This window comes from Oryctolagus cuniculus, chromosome 16, assembly GCF_964237555.1.
Source record: "Oryctolagus cuniculus chromosome 16, mOryCun1.1, whole genome shotgun sequence".
NCBI lineage: Eukaryota > Metazoa > Chordata > Mammalia > Lagomorpha > Leporidae > Oryctolagus > Oryctolagus cuniculus.
In genome coordinates, this window is record NC_091447.1 from 51,811,981 (window position 1) to 51,832,172 (window position 20,192).

Consider the following 20,192-nt stretch of genomic DNA (forward strand, 5'->3'; position numbering starts at 1 on the left):
TCCCTAGAGTTCACTTTTCAGAAGCAACGGAGCTCTGTGTAATTCAGCGAGACACCAGGCTTCTCACCACCCTGGTCCAACGTGGGCAACCACACAGGGGTCCGTGCCTCGAAGGCATGGACCCTGCGACTTGCTGGCGGCAGGTGAGCCACCTCCCCTCCAGGAAGGCCCAGTCTCCTGAGGGCTGTGCTCCCCGCCCAGGGAGGCTGAGGGCAGGTCTGCCGGCTTCGAGGGGAGCCCACGGGGCTGCAGGGACTACCGTGGTAGGAGAGCGTGAGCTGGCAGTCTGAGCACCGCTGGGAGGGGTGAGGGGCGTCGGCCAGGCCACCCTCACTGCACAGAGAGGGCCACAGTGAGATGTGATCTGTGTTGACAAGTGAGGCCCCGACGGCGCGGCTCCCTCGTGCAGCCCCTCCCCCCTCCGAGGCGGTACAGGTGCCTGCGGGTCCACAGCAGCTGCCCTCGGCCTCCGCGCTCCTCTGCTCCTCCTGCGGGTGCAGGTTCTCTTCGGGAAGACTGCGAGAATGACACAGTTGCTGGCATCCATCCAGCGCTCCATACTGCGATGGGAATTACGTAATGTCCCATTTGGCATGCTACATGCGATTTGTTGTGAAGGGAGGGAAGCCTACCGATTCACAACCACCTACGACGATGGTATTCCTACCAAGGCCCCCAAGTAAACAGCTCTCTCCCCCTAACGACTGAATCCATTCCAGCCCACAAGACGGAAGTTCCAGAAACCGCTGGACTGTGCACGTTACGGCCACTGCTGATGCCGGGATGCCTGCTCTCCACTGTGCGCTGAGCTCTCCAGATCGCTTCTCACGGCTGGCCGGGGGGGCCTCACCGGTGACCTGGCATGGCTTCCAAGAAGCTGGGGGTGTTTGTGACTCAAGAAACAGAAGCAGTTGTGTGGCCGTGGCTGAGGAGACAAAGAGTCCTGGCCCTGCACCTGTGCTCCGGGAGGCAGACGCAGACGTCCACAGGTGCCACTGGGCACTGGCCCCAGAAGAGATGGACACCCTGGGTCTGAGGATCTCAGGTCAACCTCAGAGAGGAGGTGTGCAGTCAGGGAGGTGTTCCCAGGAACATGTGTCTCACCTGCGTGCGTGCACCAACAAAAGGGGGCCGCCCCTCCCTCCCCACCCCCAGCAGCCATCTCCCAGCCTGCAGTACTGTAGCGTCTAACCGTCTCTCTCCACTGTTTCAATCACAAACTTCACTCTGTGGCACACAGCCCATCACACACTGGGGTGCCAGTGTGTGACAGAGGCGATAGGATTGCATCTGGGCCCTCCCTGTGAGTCAGGATGACTGACTTTTCTTAAGGAGACTGAAGGCAAGTTCAGTCTTTAGGGAAAACAGAGGGCTCACTAAGGTAACACTCGCGTGTTTGCACAGAAGCTGAGAGGCAGGCCGTCTGCAACAGGCCCCGAGAACATCTGTGACTGCGAACAAGAGCCAAGGACGTCGGAGGCGTGGGATTCTCATGGCTCTGCTGCTGCTCACAATCAGGAGAGGGCACACTGGCCTGGGGGACCCCTGCAGGCCAGCTGGAAGACCCTCTGGGCAGAGCTGAGGGCAAGGACGCGGCCCAGGGGAACCCCAGCCCCAGCCCGCTGTTACCTGCTTCCCCTTCACCACATGCTTGGGCACCGGCACCCGGACCTCCAGGTCGGTGTAGTCCTGCGACCAGGTGTAGTTTTCACGGACGGCACCGTTGTAACTGTCGGGGTTTCTCTGGAACTGCTCCTGAATCCTGAGAGAACAAGAAGGGTGAGATGCAGACAGAAGCAGAGGCCAGGGCCACCAGCACAGTCCCCCGCATCCCAAGGAGCCCACCCGAGTGTCCTTTCAAGTTCACCTGCTCTCACACCTTCAAACCCCCTTCCTGGGTGTCCCAGGAAACCAGAGGAAAGGAAGAGCTACAGGAAGAAACCCACCTGCAGAATCTCAAGTTTAGGAAAAGCATCTGCGACCACAGCAGAACACAGCCAGGCCCCAGCAGCCCCACGGTGCTCTGACCCAGGCCTAGTAATTAACCACGGAGTCCCCGCGAACACACTGCCTGGCAGGGCCTACCCTTAAAGGGGAGGGGGCAAGAACAATGTCAGCTTACGGCACCAACCTCGAAGTGAACCCCGCGAAGTCGCAGAACTGCATTAAAACTGTGCATCTGTTTTTTTTTTTTTTTTTTTTTGCAGGCAGAGTGGACAGTGAGAGAGAGAGACAGAGAGAAAGGTCTTCCTTTGCCGTTGGTTCACCCAGTGGCACACCGCGCTGATCCGATGGCAGGAGCCAGGTGCTTCTCCTGGTCTCCCATGGGGTGCAGGGCCCAAGCACTTGGGCCATCCTCCACTGCACTCCCTGGCCACAGCAGAGAGCTGGCCTGGAAGAGGGGCAACCGGGACAGAATCCGGCGCCCCGACCGGGACTAGAACCCAGTGTGCCGGCGCTGCTAGGCGGAGGATTAGCCTGTTGAGCCACGGCGCCGGCCCAAAACTGTGCATCTGTTAAGACAAAGCCTGAAAACCCAACCAAACTCTGCCAGAGATGCCTGTTACAAACGGCACAGGTGCAAACAGGCTAAGCCAAAAAGTTGATGTTAAAAATAAAATTCAGTATTATCACACAACTTAACACTGTTTATAACATAAACATTCTATGAAATAAGCTTAGACGCGCAAGTCCAGTAAGTGAACTGAAGAGGTAAACCACAGACAGCAGCCTCGGCACACAGGAGCAGCAGCTGTGAACACGGAACATGCCAGCATAGAGACAGCTCAGGCCCACCTCCAAGGCTGCTCAGAGAGCAGCACGTGGAACGTGGAGGGAGAGAGCCCACGGACAGCCAACGCTGGTTTCCACTCAGGCAGGAAGCACAGAAGGGCATGTGCCAACATCTCCATCACTGAACAAGACAAGGGTGGGTGAGCGGGGCCAAGTTTTAAGGCAAGAAGACACTCAGCTACTGTGGGTACACTCTGCCAGCACGGGTGTGAGGCCAGCCTCCACGACGGCCTGACTGGTGGCAGCTGAGGGTTGAACTGTGGCTGGCATCTGAATCCCCAATGAGATCCACAGAGTGACCCAGTTACAACGAGGTCAGCAGGACGGGTCCTAAACCAGTGGGACCGGTGTCCTTGGGGTGGGGGGGACTATGGACACAGAGGGAGACACCCACAGGGAAGGTGATGTGAAGACAGACAGAGACGAGGGCCGTGAGCCACCCCCGGAGCGGGAAGAGGCAGGGAGGATCTGCCCCACGGCCTGCCCAGGAGCACAGACCAGCCAACGCCGTGCCTCACAGCCTGGTGAGACAATCCACGTGGCTTCAGCTGCACACGTAGGGTGCTCTGCTGTGGACACGAGCAAATATCTCCACCAGAGGTGATAGCAAATCCAGTGCTGAGTACCTATAGGACCAGCCTGACCCTGTCCACACGGCAGCACACGGGTAGAGAAACCCACGGAGGGCGTCTAGCTGGACGCCGCCAAGAGACGGGGGTAAAGGAACCAAATAGCCAAAGCCTCGAAAACATAGCAAGAGACAGATAACACAGGTATTCCCCCCAAAAAAGCAATTTTCAAAACCTGCTTATTGCAATGGGGAAAGCTTTCAACCTATCAAGAAACAGGGAAAAGGACAAACAATCCTGATGTATGGCTTCAGTCTCTGGAAGAAGCAGCATTTGTACAAGGACGCTCGTGGCACCTCTGGTTGTCTTGAGTAACTAACAGGGAGCCCACTCGTAAGCTTAAGGATCAGCCAAATGCCCTATACTACAACAGACAGACAGTACCATAACCAAGAGAAAACCTTCTCTAAAAGTAGGGCTGGTGGACACGGTGCGCTGGCTGCAGCACGCCGGCCGCAGCGGCCTTTGGGGGGTGAACCAACGGAAAAAGCAAGACCTTTCTCTCTGTCTCTCTCACTGTCCACTCTGCCTGTCAAAAAAAAAAAAAAAAAAAAAGTGGGGCTGGTGGGGCCGGTGCTATGGTGCACCGGGTTAACGCCCTGGCCTGAAGCACCAGCATCCCATAGGGCGCCGGTTTGAGACGCAGCTGCTCCACTTCCAATCCGGCTCTCCACTATGGCCTGGGAAAGCAGTGGAGGACGCCCAAGTCCTTGGGCCCCTGCACCTGCATGGGAGACCTGGAAGAAGCTCCTGGCTCCTGGTTTCAGATCGGCGCAGCACAGGCCGTTGTGGCCAATTGGGGAGTGAACCATCGAATGAAAGACCTCTCTCTCTCCCTCTCTCTCTCCCTCTCTCTCTCTCTCTCTGCCTCTCCTCTCAGCGTAACTCTGACTTTCAAATAAATAAATAAATCTTTAAAAGTAAATAAATAAAAATAAAAAAATTTAAAAAGTGGGGCTGGTGGTGTGGCGCAGAAGCTTAAGCTGCTGCCTGCGACACTGGCACCCACGTAAGCACCTGCCCAAGCCCCAGCTGCTCCACTTCCAATCCAGCTGCTGCGATGCACCTGGGAAGCAGCAGAAGACGGCCCAAGTGCTCGGGCCTGCCACCATATGGGAGACCCAGTGGAGGTTCTGGCTCCTGGTTTCAGGCTGGCCCAGCCTGGACACTGTATCCATCTGGGGAACGAAACAGCAGGTGGAAGATCCCCGTTTCCCCATCTTTGCCTTTCAAATAACAATCATTTGTTTAAAAGTGTCAGCGGCGGGGGGCAGCACTGTGGCAGAGCGGGTAAAGCCGCCATCTGCGGTGCCAGCATCCCATATGGTCTCCGGTTCGAGTCCCGCTGCTCCACTTCTGAGCCAGCTCTCTGCTATGGCCTAGGAAAGCAGTGCAGGATGGTCCAAGTGCTTGGGCCCCCGCACCCTTGTGGGAACCTGGAAGAACCTTCCAGCTCTTAGCTTCAGATCAGCCTAGCCCCACCCATTGCAGCAACTTGGGGAGTGAACCAGTGGATGGAAGACATCTGTCTCTCTGCCTCTCTGTAACTCCGCCTTTCAAATAAATCAATCAATCTTCAAAAAAGTGTCCACAGGGGCCGGTGTTGGGGCATGGCAGGTTAAGCTGCCATCTGCAAAGCTGGTATCCCATATGGGCACCAGTTCACGACCTGGCTGCTCCACTTCTGATCCAGCTCCTTGCTGGGGCACCTTGGAAAACAGCAGAAGGTAGCCCAAGTACTTGGGTCCCTGCACCCATGTGGGAGACCCAGAAGAGGCTCTGGGCTCCTGGCAAAGCCTGGCAAAGCCCTTTGGGAAGTTGTAGCCATTTGGGGAGTGAATCTGGGCCTGTCTCTCTCTTTCCCTCAGTAACTTTGCCTTTCAAATAAATAACAAATACATGTTAAAATAAAAAAAAAAAAAGTGTTCATAGAGACAGTGAGACACCCTGCAGCCCCTGCACTCAGCCCTGGGAGACCCCAGAACATGGTTCAGGAAGCAGGCACAGTGAGGGGAAACTGCCAGGCCGTGCCCCTGAGCATGACGGTGGCACGGAGCTCACATCTGTCGCACGAGGACAATCCCAGGAAGAACAACGCGTAAGGCAACTGGGAGGAAAAGGACTTCCTTCTCACTGATGGCTGGGCCAGTGCGGGGGGGGGGGGAAAGGAGGTTACGAAAACACACAAACAAAACACCCCACCCAACCCAGGGACCCACATGGCCCCAGCACTTGACAGAGGTCAGGAGATAAAAGGAAGATGCCTCCAGGCTCTCTGAAGGAAGGGAATCCAATGTAGCGGACCCTGGCTGCACCTGCTGGGTCCAGGGACACCTACACAAATACCTGCTCCATCCCCACTCACACATCAGCCACCTGTCCCCCCCCCCCCCCTGCAGCCCCACAGCCTCCCCCACACGCCGCAGGAGAACTGCTCCCAAAACAGCCCTAGCAAGTTGCTGGGTGCTTTTTTTTAACACTCTGAATCTATATTCTCTTTACACAAAGTTGATTATTTCCAGCCAACGTTGTGTAAAAATAGGTGTCCTGTCAAGCGCAGGTGGCTCTGGGCGCACAGTGCACCCGTGGCCACCGCACAGCTGCGGGTCTGGGGAGGCGGGAGGTGGGAGCCGAGGCTTCAGCAGAGTAGGAGGGTGGGAGGAGGAGGGTGAGTCAGCAGCCGGGTGCAGATTAGGGAGTTGGTCTCACCATGGCTCCCACTCCCGATGAGCTGGGACAGGCTGTGGAAGTGGGGGAGGTAACTGGATGGGGCTGGGCCAGCTCTGGCCGCCAGACCCAGACAGCAGCTGAGCAGAGCTGCCGGCAGCAGCCGCCTGCAGGGAGGCGCTGCAAGGAGGTGCCTGGGTCCAGCCCAGCAGCCTGCTTGTGCGGGCAGAATCAGAGCGGATCCTGATTAGAGCAGCTGAAGGCAAGCACAAGCAACAGTCAGTAAAGGGAGCCAGAGCCCTCGCCCAGAGAGCTGTCCAGGAAAAGGGGGCCCTCGAGGGAGAAAGGCCCAGCTCACGGAGCCACAGGTGCTGCCCCAAGCTGCTTCTCAGAGGAGCTTGTACTGGAAGTGAGTTCTACTGAGGGGGTAAAGGCCCCCACGTCCCAGTCAGAACTCCAGAGACATCTGCAGGGAAGGCCAGGCTGGGCACTCGTCGCCCCCAAGCTCTGTGTTTGTGGCCTGGCTTGCCCACCCCTCTCCTCCAAACACAGCCACTCTTTCACATCTCCTACAATCAATCCTGGCCACCTTCCAAATATCCACATCCAATCATCCTCAACACTCCCAGCCACCCAAGGTGAGTGCTTGCCTCACATCTCCCCACGCACCTGTCCACCTGACTGTCCTTGACCCTCAGGGAGACACCATGCGTATGCAGTTTCTCTGCTTCCAATCCAGCTTCCTGCTAATGCTGACCCAGTGCTGATGGCGCAAGGACTTGGGTTCTGTCACCCACATGGGACACCGGTTTTGAAGTTCTGGCTCCTGGCATCGATCTGGCCTAGCCCTTCCATCTGTGGTCCATTCCCCAAATGGCCACACAATGGCCAGAGCTGGGCCAGGCTGAGGCAAAGAGCCAGGAGCTCCACTGGAGTCTCTCACATGGGTAGCAGGGACAAGCACTTGGACAGTCTCCCGCTGCTTTCCCAGGAAGATTAGCAGGGAGCTGGATTGGAAGTGGAGCAGCTGGAACCCTAACAAACACTCACACAGGGTGCCAGCGTCGCAGGCAGCAGCTTATTAACCCACTGAGCCACAACACAGGCCCCAAATAAAATTATTTTTTAAAGACTTCTTTATTTGTTTGAAAGAGTTACACACAGAGGGAGAGGGAAAGGCAGAGAGGCAGAGACAAAGAGAGAGGTGTCTTCCATCCGCTGGTTCACTCCCCAGTTGGCTGCAAGGGCCAGAGCTGCACTGATCCAGGAGCCAGGAGCTTCTTCTGGGTCTCCCACGCAGGGGTAGGGGCCAAGCACTTGGGCCATCCTCTACTCCTTTCCCAGGCCATAGCAGAGCAGTGGCTCAGAAGTGGAGCAGCCAGGTCTTGAACTGGCATGCCCATATGGGATGCCGGCACTGCAGGTAGCAGTTTTACCTGCTACACCACAGCACTGGCCCTATAAAATTATTCTTTAAACTACCACACACACATAAAAAAAAAAAAAAAATACCGCATGCATGTCCAGCTTTGGTTCAAAAATCTCAATCTAAAATTCATCAAAAAAGCCCCAGCTGTTATGGCCATTTGGGGAACGAACCAGTGGATGGGAAATCTCTCTCTCCCCCTATCACTCTGCCTCTCAGATAAGTAAACCTTTCCTGTTGAAACAGGGAGGGAGGAAGGAATGGTTCTGTAGGAACCATATTTTCAGGAAAGCCAAGTTCCACAATAAGTATCCCAGACAATAAAGCAAGAAGGTGAACAGGGTAAAAAAAATGACCACTGGGGGCCGGCGCTGAGGCGCAGCGGGTTGACACCCTGGCCTGAAGCGCCGGCATCCCATATGGGCGCTGGTTCTAATCCCGGCTGCTCCACCTCCGATCCAGCTCTCTGCTATGGCCTGGGGAAGCAGTAGAAGATGGCCCAAGTACTTGGGCCCCTGCATCCATGTGGGAGACCCAGAGGAAGCTCCTGGCTCCTGGCTTCGGATTGCTGCAGCTCTGCCATTGCGGTCAACTGGGGAGTGAACCATCAGATGGAAGACCTCTCTCTGCCTCTCCTCTCTGTGTAACTCTGACTTTCAAATAAATAAATAAAATCTTAAAAAAAAAAAATTGCCATCATGTACTCTGCCATGAAAACAAGGCGCCTGGTGGCACTGTGCACAGTAGCCAAGCACCACGGATGAGTCTGGAACACCCCCAGGACATCTGCAGTAGCAGATGCCACGCACCTGTCAAGAGGACCCCTGGGAGGCGTTCTTGCTCCCAAACCCAGAGCCTCAGTCCACTGCAACCTACACACGGTCAGCACAGTGAGAGGGGAATTAGTCCAGGTGAGAGACTTACACAACCTAGTATCCAAATCCAACAGCTGGGCCTTGCTGAAATGCTAATTAAAACAACAACAACAACAACAACAAAACTATAAGACACATTTTAAGACAATCAAGAGCCGGCGCCACGGCTCACTAGGCTAATCCTCTGCCTTGCGGTGCCAGCACACCGGGTTCTAGTCCCAGTCGGGGCGCCGGATTCTGTCCCGGCTGCCCCTCTTCCAGGCCAGCTCTCTGCTGTGGCCAGGGAGTGCAGTGGAGGATGGCCCAAGTGCTTGGGCCCTGCACCCATGGGAGACCAGGAGAAGTACCTGGCTCCTGCCTTCAGATCAGCGCGGTGCGCCGGCCGTGGCGGCCATTGTAGGGTGAACCAACAGCAAAGGAAGACCTTTCTCTCTGTCTCTCTCTCTCTCACTGTCCACTCTGCCTGTCAAAAAATAAAATAAATAAATAAATAAAGACAATCAAGAGAGTGAACATAGACTGGGTATTGAATGATTTTAAGGAATTACAAATTTTAAGATATAATAATTACATGAAATTTAAGCCCTTACACTTTTTACATAGATACTTATGGGTGAAAATGCATGATATCTAGAATCTGTCCTATCAAAATCAAAACTAAAAGCACCTGGGAGCAGGGAGACAACGCGCGAGCCGCGCCGAGCAGCTGGGGACAAAGCTGTCCAGGGTCCAGCGGGCGCTCGTGACGCTCTTCCCTGCTTCCGGTGCGGTTCGAGAATCTCCAGCACACAGCGCAGCAGCTGGGTCCCGGGACGGCCACGCGCCCAGCTGCTCCCCGCGAGGCCACCCTGCTCTCACTGGCACACAGCAGTGCCACGCCCACAGGCTCTGTGCTTCCTCGGGTCCCTGTCACAATCTCGCCAATTCCAGATGCTCCAGCTTGATCCTCACTCGCACCTCCCTGCCGACGGTGCCCACCAGCAACAAAAACACTTGCTGGCCACACATCCATCTTCCGTGAGATTCTCTCATGTCTTGCAAGTTTTCCCGTAGGTAACTTCCTTACTTGTGGGGGTTTCTTTCTAGATCTTGGTAATTATTTGTTGGGTTTTACACTTTTAACGCATCTTCTCCTATTTTAAGGTGACTATCTGATCACCACAGCCTGTCCACGTGTGATCAGATGCCCTGGGCTTTTGTCTGCTCACAAGTCCCTCCTCCCTCCAGATCCAACAGAGCATGGATCTTCCACCACGACTGCTCCACTTGTTAGCGACTGCACCTGTACCCTTTCCACCCAATCTGCATTCCTGTGTGGGTTCTCAGCTGCTCTCAGTCATTCCAGAGTTTGTCTATTTTTATGTTTCTTTCCCTGCCCCTGCAGAACTAATATTTTTGTAAAGATTTATTTATTTATTTGAAAGTCAGAGTTACACAGAGAGGAGAGGCAGAGAGAGAGAGAGAGAGAGAGAGAGAGAGAGAGAGAGAGAGAGAGAGAGAGAGAGAGATATCTCCTATCCGCCGGTTCACTCCCCAATTGACTGCAATAGCCGCAGCTGCATCAATCCAAAGCCAGGAGCCAGGAGCCTCCTCCGGGTCTTCCCACATGGGTGCAGGAGCCCACGTAATTGGGCCATTTTCTACAGCTTTCCCAGGCCACAGCAAAGAGCAGGATCGCAACTGGAGCAGCTGGGACTTGAACTAGCGCCCATATAGGATCTGAACTGCAGGTGGCAGCTTCATGCACTACGCCACAGCGCCAGCCCTGAACCAACTTTTTCCTCTTTGATCTTCTGTACAGGGACATTTAACACAAGAGTCCCCAGAGGCTGCCTTGGCACTGACCTGCCCCTGGCTCATCTGTCCCCAAGCTGCCACACGGGCAGCCAGCTCTCTCCTGCCCTACTGCTGCACCTACACAGCCAGGAGACTGTCCACTGTTTGATCAGACAGAAAAGCTCACTTTAATAATAATTTTTAAAATTATAATATATTTTCAAAGTTCGTGTCTACAGTTTAAAATTTATTTTGTAGTTACAGTTTTAAAACAAATGATTCCATAGTTACCTGAAGTAATTGAAGCCAGACAGTTAACAGTCACATGTTATATAATGTGCTTGTGAATAATTCTAAAGGTTCCTCCTACCCACGTGAGAGACCTAGATGGAGTTCCTGGCTCTTGGCTTCAGCCTGGCCCAGACCCAGCTGTTGAGGCATTCAGGCAGGGAAGCAGCAGATGGGAAGGTGTCTCCCTCTGCCTTTCAAATAAATAAACTTTAAAAAGAAATAAATAGGCCAAAGAAAACACCAACACTCAAGCTTGTAGCACCTACAGTGCCAAAAAGGCTGAAATACAAATTTAGAGACCATCTACATCAGACGGTCAGCCAACAGCAACAGAATCAACCAATGTCTACCCTACCATGACTGCAGCTGTGACGAGCAGGTGGCCTACTAGTTGAGATGCCCACGTCCCGTGTCAGAGTGCCACGGCTCCTAACTCCAGCTCGTGACAATATACCTCCTGGAGGCAGGAGCTGGGTTCCCGTCACCATGCACACGGGAGACCTGGCCTGAGGTCCCGGCTCCCAGCTTCAGCCTAGCCCAGCCCGAGCTCTCACAGGCATCTGGGAGAAATCTAGTGAATGAGAGCGTGTTCGTGTGCAGGCTCCCTCTCAGCCTCTCAAATAATTTTTTAAAAATCTATTTTAGGGGCCAGCGCTGTGGCTTAGCAGGCAAAGCCACTGCCTGCAGTGCCAGCAACCCAGATAGGTGCTGATTCGAGTCCTGGCTGCTCCACTTCCGATTCAGCTCTCTGCTGTGGCCTGGGAAAGCAGTAGAAGATGGCCCAAGTGCTTGGACCCTGCACTCATGCAGGAGACCCGGAAGAAGCTCCCGGCTCCTGACAACGGATCGGCACAGCTCTGGCCATTGCAGCCATTTGGGAAGTGAACCAGCGGATGGAAGACCTCTCTCTTTCTCTCGCTGCTTCTGCCACTCTGTAACTATGTCTTTCAAATAAATAATCCTAAAAGCATTTATATATATTATATAAAAATGAAAGTTTGTATACCGAGACTTTTTTTTAAATCATGTAAATTTTTTTAACAAGGGAAAGAAGCATTCTAACTTTTTACAAGATAATAAATGTGAAATAGATTTGTATTTTTTTTTTTTTTTTTTTGACAGGCAGAGTGGATAGTGAGAGAGAGAGAGAGAGAGAGAAAGGTCTTCCATTGCCGTTGGTTCACCCTCCAATGGCCGCCGCAGCCAGCGCGCTGCGGCCGGCGCACCGCACTGATCCGATGGCAGGAGCCAGGAGCCAGGTGCTTTTCCTGGTCTCCCATGGGGTGCAGGGCCCAAGCACCTGGGCCATCCTCCACTGCACTCCCTGGCCACAGCAGAGAGCTGGCCTGGAAGAGGGGCAACCGGGACAGAATCCGGCGCCCCGACCGGGACTAGAACCCGGTGTGCCGGCGCCGCTAGGCAGAGGATTAGCCTAGTGAGCCGCGGCGCCGGCCGATTTGTATTTTTAAACTACCCCATAAATACATCAATTTATGAATTCTGAATTACATAAGTATCCTAGTCTTCAATTCAAGTTTCTTTTCCTATTCATTCAAAATCAGAAAAATTTTAAGATGAGCTTTACTGGCCGACGCCACAGCTCACTAGGCTAATCCTCTGCCTTGCAGCGCCGACACACCGGGTTCTAGTCCCGGTCGGGGCGCCAGATTCTGTCCCGGTTGCCCCTCTTCCAGGCCAGCTCTCTGCTGTGGCCAGGGAGTGCAGTGGAGGATGGCCCAAGTGCTTGGGCCCTGCACCCCATGGGAGACCAGGAGAAGTACCTGGCTCCTGGCTTTGGATCAGCGCAGCTCCAGCAGTTGCAGCCATCTGGGGAGTGAATCAATGGATAGAAGAGCTCTCTCTCTGTCTCTACCTCTCTGAATTTCTGTCTTTCAAATAAATAAAAATAAATGTTTAAAAAAAATCATTGAGGCCGGCACTGTGACACAGTGGGTTAAAGCCCCAGTCTGCAGCACCAGCATCCATATGGGTGCCGGTTTGAGTCCCAGCTGCTCCACTTCCAATCCAGCTCCCTGCTAATGTGCCTGGGAAACAGCGGATGATGTCCCAAACCTTTGGGCCCCTGCACCCACGTGGGAGACCTGGAAGAGGCTACCGGTTCCTGGCTTCAGGTCAGCTCAGCTCCAGCCTGCTGCGGCCATTTGGGAAGTGAACTGGCAGATGGAAAACCTCTCTTTCTCAATGTCTCTACCTCTCTCTGTAACTCTGTCTTTCAAATAAATAGAATAAATCTTTCAAAAAAAAAAAATAAATAAATAAAAGAATCAAGTCAAAGAAAAGCACCAACACTCAGGCTACAGTACCTACAGTACTGAAAAGGTAAAGTCCAACAATACAAACTATTTCTCAGAAACAGAGAAAACACAAATGTTGCACCCTACCACTGGGTGAGAGAGCACTGACATGGGGCCCCTGGACAGAGGTTCACTGCCCTCTTCCCTTATCCATACAGGCCTGTGCTAAGAGCCTCCTGCCCAGGCCATGGTTCCACACCACAGCTTCACCTAGATCCAGCAATCCCACCAATCCACTCGCACGCTGGACCTCTGACTCTCCCTCAAAGCACAGCGTCTGAGTTCCACCAATCCTGGATCATCCTCACCCAGTCCCAATACACATGCCACCTCTCTCAGTCCCAATGTAGACCCTGCCCTACACCTAATCCGAATACACAATCCCAATGCAAATCATACCCTCATATCACAAAAGGGCCAAGACAGGGGCACTGTAAACTTTTTTTTTAATTTTACTTATTTGGGGCTAGCATTGTAGCATAGCGGGTTAAGCCTCTGCCTCCAACACCAGCATCTCTTAAGTATCAGTTTAGAGTCCCGGCTGCTCCACTTCCTATCCAGCTCCCTGCTATGGCCTGGGAAAGCGCCCAGGATGACCCAAGGGCTTGGATCCCTTGGGTCCATGTGGGAGACTGGGATGAAGCTCCTGGCTCCTGGCTTCAGCCTGGCCCAGTCCCAGTCATTGCAGCCATTTGGGGAGTGAACCAGTGGATGCAAAGTCCCGCGCCCCCATAACTCTTTCAAATAAATAAAATAAATATATATTTTTTAATTCAAGGGCGGGGGGAGAAAGGAAAGAGAGCACACATGCACGCTCCCATCCATTGGTTCACTTCCCAAATGTCCTCAATAGCTGGGGCTGGGCCAGGGCTAAAGCCAGAAGCCAAAACTCAGTCCAAGTCTCCCACCACTGCCTCCCGCGTCTGTATTAGCAGGAAGCAGGAGCCAGGAGTATGAGCCAGGACAAAACCCAAGCATTCCAAATATGAGATGTAGATATCTTAACCACTAGGCCAAATGCAGGCTCCAGGGCCTATAACCGTTCACACTAACACTCTGCTATGGGTGTGCACCCCAGAGTGGTGCTTTTCAAAGGGCAGCTATAAAATCCACATAGCAGGGCAAAACAGAAGAGTGGAATGAAATGTGTGGCTATGTTGTACAGAGAAGGGCACACACCCTGGGCCACTGCCACCACGCAAGTACGCGTTAGTGACCTGGGCGCTCTGGGACACGCGCCTCACTGCAGCCACAGGCCACAACCTAAGCCTGCTAGCCACTGCCCACAGAAACCTATCTCCTGACACTGAGGCTGCACAGCACCATAGGAAAAGGGTCAAACGACAGAGGCCCAGGGGTCAGGAGGGCCAGTCAGGAAGCTCACCCTGGAGACGACCAGGGCCCGCTGGGGAAGGATCAAACAGCGGCAGAGCCCAGCACCGATGCCGACCAATGCAGGAGGGCAACTCAAGAGTGCAGAGAGAGCGGAAAGCAGGGCGGCGGCAGGCGCGAGCCGCGAGGGGTCGGCCCCGTGAGGCGGCACACTGTGCATCACCAGGGAGAAACCAAGAGACGGGGGCCCACCTTCACAGCCAGCACAGGAGCACGGCTCTCAGGAGACCTGCCGCCAGCAGGTGACAGCTCGTGTGTACTTCCCACACCTCCAGACAGAGGGGCACAAGCACACAGGCACGTGTGCTCACGGGTAGCAAATCCACACTAGGACAAGCGGCAGTGGGACTCTGAGTGGTGACAAAGAGCTCACACCACAGGGCGGGAGTGCGCTTTCTTCTGATCTCTCCTCACTTCTTAAAAAGCCACCAGGGTTCCATCAGAGGGATTCCACAGGATGCTCACATCTAATCGAATCACTTCCCCTAGGCCCTTGCCTCCAAACACCACGGTCAGATAACTTCCCACCCCTCGACGCCTTGCAGTGGGGATTAAAGTAAACATGTGCGAGAGCACAGAAACACACACAAGCGAATGCGGCAGGGACAGCTCTTCCCTACAAAAGCACAGACAGAAACCACGGTGAGCACACACCACCGCCGATGCTGAAACGGCAGGTGGGACGTCACGGGAGGAAATACTCGCAGTACCATTCCCCTCAAAAAATGCTTATCAATTCTTCAGCGGTTTTAACATATGCTAAGAATTTAGCAAATCCCTTGGAACTCCTCCGTGCTCCAGCCCCTGGAGTGGCCCCAACAAGCAGAGAGGAACGGCACGCCTAGGAAGGGGCAGGGGCCCAGGCAACGGGCCTCACCCTGCGGCCCAGCTGACCCTGCAGCAGGGGCCTCGCCGACCTCATACACCCGACATGCTGTGAGGAGAGGGCCTGTCCCTGCTACAGCCCTCCCGCTAGGACCCACGGCCCTGATCTGATCGAGAGAAGCTGCGTGACAAGCCCAAACCAGAACATTCTACAGCATCCTGATTTCTTCCACAGTGTGAAGGTGGCAACAAAGCGACAGAAACTGCTCCCACGGAGGGCTGCGAAGCCTGAGCACGGGCACCCACCTCCGGAGCAGCCGGGCAAGCCCAGGTCCGGCCACTCGTCCTGTGTCTGTGCTCACAGTCTGGGCCCGGGCCGGGCAGCAAGCTCAGGACTGCGGCTCGAGCTCCGGAGCCAGGCTCTGGGCTTCGGCTCTGCTGGCTGTCAACCACGCAAGTTATCTCCACAGTTGTCACTGGGAACAACAATGCCCCCAATGCACATGCTGCTGTGACCTTTACACACCGCTAGCAGTCTCCATGCCTCCCCCAGGCGCCCCCTGGCATCGCAGCATGATGAAGCCCAGCGCTTAACAGCTAGCTTCCTGCCTTGAACACAGAAGCACGGTCTCAAGCAAAAAGGATTTCAGCGCCGTGTTCATTCCTCTCATCGCCATGTGCCCTCAGGCCCGTCAGTGTTCTTTCTAAAGATCAACTTATTCATTTGAAAGGCAGAGTTATGGGGGCGGGGGGGGGGGGGGGGCAGAGACAGACAGACAGGGATCTTGCACCCACTGGGTCACTCCCCAAATGGCTATAATGGTCAGGAATGGGCCAGGCCAAAGCCAGGAGCCACGAACTCCATCTGGACCTCCCACATGGGTGGCAGGGGGCCCAAGCCCTTGGATCACTTTCCACTGCTTTCCCAGGTGCATTAGCAGGAAGCTGGATTGGAAGTGGAGCTGCTGGGACTCAAACCAACACTCCAATATGGAACGCGCGGTAGCTTAACCTGCTGTGCCACAATGCCGGCTCATGTCCAGCTTTAGAATTCCAGAAATGTTCCTGTAAAATCAAAAACAAAATCCAGGCTTGGGTTGCTTGAATCTTGTTTAATGGCCTCAAAAGTGGAGTATTTAAAGGAATCGAGTGTAGAATATCTTGTAAGATTAGTAGGCAGTAGTTACCTATCTTGTAGGTTCTCCTTTTACAAGGAACACATTCAAGCTGGATGTTGGGTGTGCTGCAAACTCTTAGACACAGTTTATTCTCTTTCTAGAAGGTCGTAATTCAGATGTGGGGCCCCATAATCTCACGTGGCTGCAGAAGTGATAAATCTGCGTGTAAGTGAAGCATCCCGTGCTGTCCTGGTGCAGAGTGCAAAGGGGCTGTAGGGGAGACCAAGTTCACCCTCTGTTAGGGGAGGTGGATGAACCACTTGAGACACGAACGTTGAGCCCACCAACCCCCATGGTCCTGAGCATCCTTGGCCCTGTCCTGGGCCCCCCAGGCTGCCCCTCCACCCATGGACTGTTATGTCCTCGGAAGTACTCGTAGTCTCTAACACCCTCCTACCCACTCCCTTAGCGTTCTGCAGTCCACTCCCCTGTGGCAACAGTGCAGCATCCTTTTAAAACAACCCTGTTCCAACCTGCAGTAACTTACGACTCTTTTTTAAAGATTGTATTTATTTATTTGAAAGGCAGAGTTACAGAGAGAGGGGGAGAGAACGAGAGAGATCTTCCATCCACTGGTTTGCTCCCCAAATAGCCACAATGGCCAGGGCTGGGCCAGGCCAAAGGCAGGAACCTGCAACACCACCCAGGTCTCCCACGCAGATGGCGGAACGCAAGCGCTTGGGCCATCTTCTCTGCCCTCCCAGGCACATCAGCAGAGAGCTGGATCCGAAGCAGAACACTGTAGGCGGCAGCTTAATCCTCTGTGCCACAATGCTGGCCCCGCTCCTGGTAATTCTTTATTAAATCCTGAATTCTAGTTTTAAAAGTCCTATCCTTACCTAGTACAACAGCTTCTCCTCTGTGATGTGACGATATTGGCAGTATGAATAATCCGCATCAGGAAGGGCGTCGGTGATGGTGCCGAGCGGAAGGCACACCGGACAGTTTAACGCCACACAGTCACACACGCAGCCTGGAGACTGCGTGGGGTAGCTCTGCGCTGGTGTCAGGCTCTGCAAAGCAACTGACGCCCTAATGAGAATGGAGGGGCAAGACGAGGTCTTACAGGCAGATTTGTTTCATGCAAGGTACACTTGGAAGAGTTCCAAACAAAGAGAAGAGAAAGCAGGGTCACTCAGTGCTTAGGACAAAGACCGAAGCCAAAACCCTACGCAGCTGGGGACACGCCTTAGAAGAGTACCCCCCAACTCTCTCAGCAGGGGCCTGCGCATCAGTGAGGCGGGGGTAACACCACCACTGCAGGAGTGGCACATGGCTGAGCTGCACCCAACAGCCAGCAAACCGCCACGAACACCTGAGCCCTTCAGGCACCCACTGACACACAGGCTGCAGCTCTCAGTCCAGGCAGATGCTCCAGCCCAGTGTGTGACCTCACGGCCCTCAACTATCCAGCACGTGGTCACCTTTCACAGTGACAACACAGGCTTCCCCATGACTATCTTGGGGTCTTGCGGTCAGAGTGCTACTGCTTTCATCACCTGAGACGGGAGCTTACTCGGAAGGCACTGGCCACTCCCACCCTCCCACCCCGAGAGCAGCCAGTGCAACAAGGCACCATGGGAGCCCTGAGTCTGCTAGCTTGCATCTCTGCAAACAGTACTTTTCCGCTCTCATTAGTTACAGGCTGCCAGGAAATTTTAGCTGTGAACAGAATGGAGACAGGCTCGAGAAACAGTTCTACTATTTATAAAGCCTCAGTGTTAGCCAATTTGCTCCTCTTCTGCATATAAATGGGCTAAGATCCTCCAGGCAGCCCGGATGAGTGGATCTACCCAAGACTCGGGTCACAGGCCAACCACGCAGGCCCTCCGGTGCCCGGTGTGGCCGCACTTTGCTCTGGTCCTTTACACGTGACATTTGGATAAGGGACTCTCCACTTTCCCTGCAAGAGTGAAACCCTTGGACTAAGGTCTGAGTTACAGCCTCCACACTAGTACTAGTACCCTCAACAGCAGGCCCAGATACGCCATCCCACATAATCACACAAGCCGAATGAGAATCAGAAAAACAGTACAGGGTAACGCAATGCTCAGAAACCCAGTCCTGTGTCTGCCAACACTCATTAACCGCATTGAGAATCCTTCGCCGTGAATTCCGCGGCGCCTTGCCAGGAGGTCTGTCAGATTGCGTCTCGGACAGCACGTGCACGGACTGCTAAGCAAAAGCCAGCAGGGACAGGAGAGGCGCCAGGAGTCCACCAGAGTCCCAGCGCAACATGGTTCAGTCCACACGTGCTCCACAGCCAGGACCTTCACCAGCCAAAGCCAATCACCTTCAGACGAAGCCATCAAAGGACGGCTGGGCAGCCCGTCAGAGTGACATCCGCCCTGCCTTCCACGGGCCTGGACCAGGTGCTGAACTCCGTGTCCAATGTGAGGGGACTCGGAGGCAATGGGGCCATGAGAGCTCCCCTTCCTGAGAGGGACTAAGGCCCTAAGGAGAGAGGCTTGGGATCCGGCACTCCCACTTCCAGAGGACACAGCTATAAGCATCCATTTGGAAGCAGACAGCAGCCCTCACGTGACCACCTAATCTGCCAGCACCTCAACCTGGGACCACCAGCCTACAGGACCGACCGTGAGGAACCGGATTTCTGTTCTCAGGAATTCTGCGACAGCACTAAGACACCCTTCTCAGACCCATGGACCCTAGGTGATGCCACCACACCTACACAGAAGACCACTGCCACACCACACGCCATCAGCGTGAGGGGACTGGGAAGAGGGACAGGCCTCAGCACACAGACTCCCCACAACCTAGGAGGCTGCCATCTCCCCCAGACCCTGCCTCAGGCAGCTCTCCAGCCTGAGCAGCGTCTGCCAGGCCCCTGCCTGCGCCCGCTGCACTGGGACCCCCAGACAGCGTCCCCTCGCGGCCCTGGCTCCACTGGGCTCAGCCTCCGCCGGCTTCCCTCACTCACACCCACCTGGCACTCCCAGACTCAGGGGGCCGGCAGTGCACACGAGCTGCAGCAGGGCCTCAGCCTGTCCATGGCCACCGCTTGCCCCACGGAGACAGGGAGAGACAGCAGGCTTGATGAAACCCCGCCTTACGTTGGAGTCACAGGTGACATCCCCACCTCCCAATGCCACGGCTGACAGAAGCCACTTGGGTTCCTCGATTCCCTCCCAGAACGACAGCTGGGCCACAGGGATGTTACCCTCAAGGAAAAACAAACCTCTTCCAAGACGGGGCTGTCTCCACAGCACCATCTGGTCCAAGTTCAGTGACACCTTCCCAGGTCCTCACTCTGCCACAGCGGGCCACACCAACCCCAACCAGGTCCCTGCTCCCAGACTGGTCACCTCCACTCTCCCATCCCCACTCCACAAGAACCTATACACTCTGTATTCGTTATCAAAGGAAATCACAGTGAGAGGTAACTGGGTGCTGAGCCCGGGCGATGGCGATGGCGATGGCGAGAATGTCAGGGCCCTGCTCAGGAAGGGGGCAGGGGGCAGGAGGCTGCCATGGCCACTTGTGGACCTGCAGAACACAGGACAGAAACTGTGGGACAAAGGCAAGAGACCAAGGTCAGAGCAAGTCACAGATCAGCAGGAGTCCTGAGAGCAGATGAACTCCCTAGGGGGAAAGGCAGAAGGAAGGAGAAAGACAGGGCTGATTATAGTCTTGGGAACACCCACGTTGCAGGGGTGGAGAGACAAGCCCCAGGCAGAGGCTGAAAGACTAATCCCTGGGGGAGGGAGGGTGCGGCTGCGTGTGCAGGCGGGGCAGGAGGGCCAGCGGCAGGCCTGCTGCAGGAGGTGAGGAAGGCAGCCTGGGGAAGACCAGCACTGCCTAAGACCGAAGGCATCTGCCCACTCTGTGCAAGCCCCTGGTTTTATGCAAAGAGGCAGAAATCAAACCATCAGCATTAGCACGGGGGGAGGAGACAGGACTGGGTGAACGGAGGACAAAGATGGCAGTCCCACGGAAGAATAAGGGTGTCTGGGGTGCAGGGCCAGGAGCGGGTGTGCGTGACGCAGGCCTGGCGCGCAGGGGCA

General features: G+C 54.7%; 1 protein-coding gene across 3 annotated transcripts in view; it reads right to left on the reverse strand.

Moving 5' to 3' along the window:
* Positions 1-20,192, reverse strand: part of NUDCD3 (NudC domain containing 3) — a 99,513-nt gene that overhangs the window by 31,774 nt on the left and 47,547 nt on the right. For all 3 annotated transcript variants that reach the window (XM_051853060.2, XM_051853059.2, XM_051853061.2), the window contains exon 3: positions 1,630-1,762. In XM_051853060.2, the coding sequence (XP_051709020.2) occupies positions 1,630-1,762 (133 nt within the window). The remainder of the gene's footprint in view (positions 1-1,629; positions 1,763-20,192) is intronic.